General features: G+C 36.4%; 1 protein-coding gene across 4 annotated transcripts; it reads left to right on the top strand.

Annotated features, from left to right (window-relative positions):
* Positions 1-879: 879 nt before the first annotated feature.
* LOC107269330 (KAT8 regulatory NSL complex subunit 2) lies at positions 880-4,631 on the top strand. Of its 4 annotated transcripts, none has more exons than XM_015743056.2 (8): positions 880-952; positions 2,232-2,483; positions 2,644-2,825; positions 2,908-3,076; positions 3,532-3,710; positions 3,800-4,059; positions 4,146-4,286; positions 4,344-4,631. In XM_015743056.2, the coding sequence occupies exons 2-8, from the start codon at positions 2,239-2,241 to the stop codon at positions 4,599-4,601; spliced, it is 1,434 nt and encodes a 477-aa protein (XP_015598542.1). In that variant the 5' UTR covers positions 880-952; positions 2,232-2,238; the 3' UTR covers positions 4,602-4,631. The 4 variants fall into 4 exon arrangements, with proteins under 4 accessions (XP_015598542.1, XP_015598543.1, XP_015598541.1 ...); XM_015743057.1 differs by having other exon boundaries at positions 907-1,246; positions 3,547-3,710; XM_015743055.1 differs by having other exon boundaries at positions 907-1,246.
* Positions 4,632-5,647: the final 1,016 nt, after the last annotated feature.

Raw genomic sequence — 5,647 nt, 5'->3', positions numbered from 1 at the left:
GGCTAATAGCACAGTCAAGCCGAGTTTATGCATTGAACCGCGTCGAAGAAAACGAAGCATAAATCTGTTCAAGCCGCCGTGTAAACGTAGTCAGTGACTAACACAGGCATTTCCGAGGGTTATATTTTAGTAAAATCATAACCGAAATAAAGCCGTCGTGTGATTGTAGTCTCGACCACGTTCACACGGTCTTATTTCGGATTAATTATTACTCATCTAACGGAACTGATAAGTCCCAAATATTTCTTGAAAGTGGAAATGCCTGTGTTAGTCACTGACTACGTTTACACGGCGGTCTTGAACCGGTTCAGTTAATACTGATCTAAAAGAATGGACCAATCCTGAATTGACTAAGTGTGTTCGAAAATGAATCGAGGCAACAATGTTCGCGCACTCTCGGCTGATCTTAGAACGCAGCTGTTATAGGTGTGTTCGCAAACCAATCATAATGTTCACATTTGCAATCGAGCTAAGTGAAAATCAAATTTTACTTATTATTTAAAGATGCTTTAATTAAATAAATAACTAATTGTGGAGCAATTGGGAGTACATCGGGCGCAATTAATTCATCAAGAAACATATGAAAATCTGCTCGGTTATTTGGAATTTCAATAAAAATAAAAATTTTCTGTTCAATGAATATATATTAATCACTGCATAGTAGCAGTGGAGCAATTGCGGAAACATATGAAGCATTTAAGGAGCAATTTTTTAAGCATTATAAACATACAAATTTTGATTTTCCCGCGCTAACTTTCCGACGGTACGCGCGGCTACGCGAAATCTGTAACATCGACAGAGGCGATGATCACGAAATCCTACTCCCGGACTCGCCGCATTGATTTAGCGCCATGCTTTTGGTACCGCCCAGTACCGCCTAAAACCGTAGCGTTGTGCATCTCCCCACTCATCTCTGGTCTGTAGCACGGGAGTGCCGTATCTCCAATAAGTGGTCTGTGGAATAACGTATATTGCATTATGGTGGTTCATTTTTCGATTGGGGAAAGACATTTGTTTTGTTTATTTCTTCTGCCTTACGCGGCGCACTAATTCTGCACATATCGTTTACCATTATATGGAGATACTTCTTAGCGATCTTTTAAATTTTCTAAAGAGTAATACTGGTTAAAGATATACTCAAGTATTATACTTCTTCAAAATTCGCAGTGCACTTCTTTTCCGCAAGAACTTTCCGATACGAAGGGAGTGTATTTCACATCAACATATTTGGCACTTACGAACTCCTGTAAGAACACCATTTAACGTTTGTATTATTTTCGCATTTGTAGACTATTGTTTCTGAAGTTGATACATAATACGCCTCGTCAAAAACTTTAAACACAAAATGGCGGACGTAACACTGTAACAACTGTAGATTAATTTATATAGTCGCAAATGTGTATCATTACATGACGATGATATACGTATTGTATCGATGATGAGATAATCAGATATGAGAAAATAATTACGTTTTAGGAAATTCACTTGATCTTTAGTTGGAAGCTATTTTAATTACCCGCACTTTGAATTTAATTCTCCAGAATGTTAGGTATAAAATGTCATTCAGGTGATACTAACTTTGACGAAAGAGATAAATAGCCTGGGCATCTCATGGAATACTGCTATATATAGTTATAGAATATATATCTGTACAAACATCAGAATCGCGAGACACAATACATGGCTATGTTTAATCTATTTATATGTTCAGTTAAAGAAACTAGGGGTACGTTGCAGAATTTACCTCTTGCCAGTACTGTGACTATCACTGTATGCCTATTATTTACCTGCATGCAACTGAGTGAGATAACTATACCACAGTACTGGCAGTAATTTTCATAACATACCCAAAGCATGCACTATCTATTGACAAAAATTAATGTATTATTTTATTGAGGATATGAAATTAATCTTGAATTGCATACACTAAAATTAAATATAGCAATGTTAACTACCACATATTTGCTGATGATACTTCAAAATCTAAAATTGCAGTCTGAGTATATATTTTTCTTATGGGGCTTTGTATCTGACAGATATATGTATGTACTTAAATCAAGATAGAAGTTTTAATTTACAATGTACTGTAAGTCTTGTCATACACAACGTATGTGAACACTGGCCCTGTACCAGTACTTTTGTAAATATATCTTGGTCATTTAATTTCTTTTATGAATTTATACTTGTCTAAAATATTAAAATAAATATTAATACATAATTTTTTCTTTTAGCCAAATTATGTTCCGGATTCCAAAAACGTCAATGCTTTCTACAAGTAATGTAAATAAACGTCCCAAGGAATCTAGGAGCTGTTTTTACTCATCTTATGAATGTACACAATCTTGCTTGGATGGCTATTCATATTGTGCAAAACACATTCTACAGGATTCAAACTCACCATTTAAACAGTGTGGTTTTGTGTATAATACAAATGGAAGAAAATGTCAAAATCCAGCACCAAAGCTAGATCGGAGAGATCTTGCGTATGTATGATACATATGTATACTTCATATATTGAAATATTATGAAAAGAGATATAGAGTTAATTAGGACCAATGCATATATTAAAACTGGTTGTACCATACAAAATCAGTCATAAATGATGTATACTTGCCCAATTAACAGTGCTGCTTTTCTTGGCAGGTATTGTATGGACCATACAAGAAAGGCACAAGTAGCGCGAATAAAATCTACTGTACGTCATTCGTTACCACAAAATCCAGAGACCCTTTTATTGAATCTTAGTCACTATGTCAAGCCCACAGATTCAAGTGCAGAAGACACGGAGGACGATGAAAGCAAAATAAAAGCCCTAGATCCATTCAGTGAGTCACTTTTATATTTCATGCGTAATGCATAAATATGATATCGAATTTATTCTATTTCATTTGATAATTTTCTCTACAGTGGAAGTGGATGCATATAGAATAAATGCCAGTGGATGCGATGTCTTGGATTATGCTAGTTCCTCTGATAGTGATGTAGAACCCACTGCAGTTAACGATACTTTACGAGAAGCCTTGTTAGACGATAGCGACAATGAAAGTCTGCACAGTCCACAAGAAGACCCTTTAAAGTAAGTTTTGCTTTGAATTTGAAAGCACGGCAACTTTGTTTATTTAAAAGTTAATCTGTTTGCTGCTCAACAATGCAAGACGCATTTCATGTTAACAGAAGATTGTATGCTAGATATGCTTCAGCTTGTGCATTCTATAAATCTTCTTGTCTATTTTAATAGTAGGTCCACATTATTTTAATCTCTTTTATGCCATATACTTGTGTTCAAGAATATTGACGAAATTCTGTCGAGCTAGATAAACATGGTTATAAAAAGTTTCGAACGAGCCACAGACAATTTTAATAGGATATAATTCTGATTCTGAACTATCAGATATCCGTGATGCAAACCATCAAGAATCTTGTGGCAATAAAGCATTTAAATTTCTGATCGAGACGTGGACGCACCTACTTCGATTAACATGTAATTGCTTCTGGCATGAACAAGACACTTTTTATCTATTGAATCAATAGTATTCATTTTTTAAGGCACGCAGGAATTTTTACTGCGGAGGAAGTAATATACATCGCACGTGAGAAGCTCATCAGACTTCAATCGCTTTATATTGACCAGTTTCGCCGACTGCAGTACACGCTTAGAGAAAAGCGACGAAGATACTTGCATTCTTTGAAGAAGGAAAAAGAAACTTTATGTATGTAAAATCGTCCACAAGTGAAATGTGTTTTCTTGTTGATAGACCGAAAACTATTGATTTGTCATGTAATTGTTTATTTCCAATAGGTAGCATACATGATCAATCAAAAGAAATTACACGGGAGAAAAAAATATATGAAAAATTGAGGGCTCTGAACAGTTATCATAGACGAAGTGGGGTCGAAGCCATATTGTATAAAAAATCTTTAGAAAGAAGAGCACAGGCAACTGAAGGACCAATGCAAAAACTGCCTAGTGTACCAAAATGTATTTTTACAGAAGGTGGTGTTAAGTGTGGAGATAGAACATTACCTTCAGCTAAACATTGTAGAAAACATATTCTCAAGGTATGTTATATACTGACCAAGGTATTAGTAACTATCAAGACATTGAGAGTTTGTCAATAACTTGAGTAATTCTTTTTGTCTCACAGGATCAACATCAAGTACTGTTTAAAGCATGCGGAGCAATCCATGCAGATATAGAATGCCATGAACCCGTGCCGGTAGTCTTTGATTCAAACTGTGTTTTTCACATGAATTTATCACCTCCCTTGAAACTGGAAACTATTATAGTAAGTTTCAGTGGGATGATTGTTTAATGTGAAATTCATATGCTCTTTTTTTTGTAGTTTGACGAACCCAAACCTATAATTCAGGAAACGTCTATAACTGATAGTCAGTCAATGGAGATTGATGTGGTAGGTGAGGCGCAAGAAATAGATCCTGACGATGATATGGCTGGTTTAATGAGAGAAATGAATGATGTCGCACAGAAAAAGCCTACCTTTAATGAAGGCTTAAACAGTGAAGCTAGTACGGACACAGCATTCAGTTTAACAGCACAAATGAGTGATAAAGACGAATTAATATCAGTTTGTGGCAATTAAAAATATGAATATATCTTCAGTTTCAGCCTATTCTTTGTTACTCTAAAAAAAAACATTTTCCTTCAGGAGGGAAATCCAATTAGAAGCATTAAAAATGCATGATTGTCAGGAATTTTTTTGACAAGGAAAGATTAGTATTATATTTTTAGAACTTTGGCGTTTGTTTATACATATTTTTTAAATTGAATAATAATATTAAACGGTCGACATATCGCTACCAAAGGTGAGTAGGGAGATTGCCAATGGGCCAGTGCCATAGTCACGTTTTTGATTGGCCGAGTATATATAGATTGTAACATATTCTCTTAACTCGACACCGATAGCGAAAAATCAGAAAACTACTATCTTCGAGAACCAACCTACGTTACCTTCGGCCGTTCACCCTTCGCTCATGCATCCGCAAGCCAGACGAGCGCCAGCCAATTCTTTTGTCACCTGGGAGTTGAGAAAGAGCTCTGACGAACCCTATCACAAAATACGATAACTTAACGGATCTTATCGATTTTTGGGGACGCGTAAAATCGAGATACGCAACTGGATGCACGAATGGAAACGAATGGTTACGGAAATACATGGCCGCTCAGGCTGCTAGGTTGAAGTAGAGATGGTCGGAGTAAGCATCAGGCAAATAGTGCGAGATACAGAGAGCAACTGATCGAGAACATAAAAGAACGATTCGGAAGTATCAAATCGAAATCCCTTCACCAATTAATAAATTAGGACCCCTCATCGGGGTTGGTAAAGCTAATCCGCGAATGCTGAAAACGGTATCCAGAGGACACTCGAGTGGGCACAGCACTACACCTCCGGAACACACTCAGAAAATCCATATAGTTTCCTGCATATCGCGAGAGCAACGAACTTTCTATACCATATCGAAACACAGCTAGAAAAACTATCATCAGATAGCACGGAAGCGCAAGCCAACTCGTGACACCTCAGTCGGTGACTCGAGACAGACTGCTTTGTCAATAGTCAAATTCAAGAACTAATCATTCTAATTGGTTCAAATCCTTATAGCCGATAACTCTTCCTTTTTCTTGAGT

Source organism: Cephus cinctus, unplaced genomic scaffold (assembly GCF_000341935.2).
Source record: "Cephus cinctus unplaced genomic scaffold, Ccin1 Ccin1_scaffold0632, whole genome shotgun sequence".
Taxonomy (NCBI): domain Eukaryota; kingdom Metazoa; phylum Arthropoda; class Insecta; order Hymenoptera; family Cephidae; genus Cephus; species Cephus cinctus.
This window is presented reverse-complemented; position numbering and strand designations above follow the sequence as displayed.

What these genes read in the sequence shown, in the direction of transcription:
- LOC107269330 (XM_015743056.2), top strand. Translation starts at nt 2,239, where the DNA reads ATGTTCCGGATTCCAAAAACGTCAATGCTTTCTACAAGTAATGTAAAT. An exon ending in CTAGATCGGAGAGATCTTGC is followed by an intron (nt 2,484 to 2,643) that starts GTATGTATGATA and finishes TTTTCTTGGCAG; the next exon opens with GTATTGTATGGACCATACAA. An exon ending in AAAAGCCCTAGATCCATTCA is followed by an intron (nt 2,826 to 2,907) that starts GTGAGTCACTTT and finishes TTTTCTCTACAG; the next exon opens with TGGAAGTGGATGCATATAGA.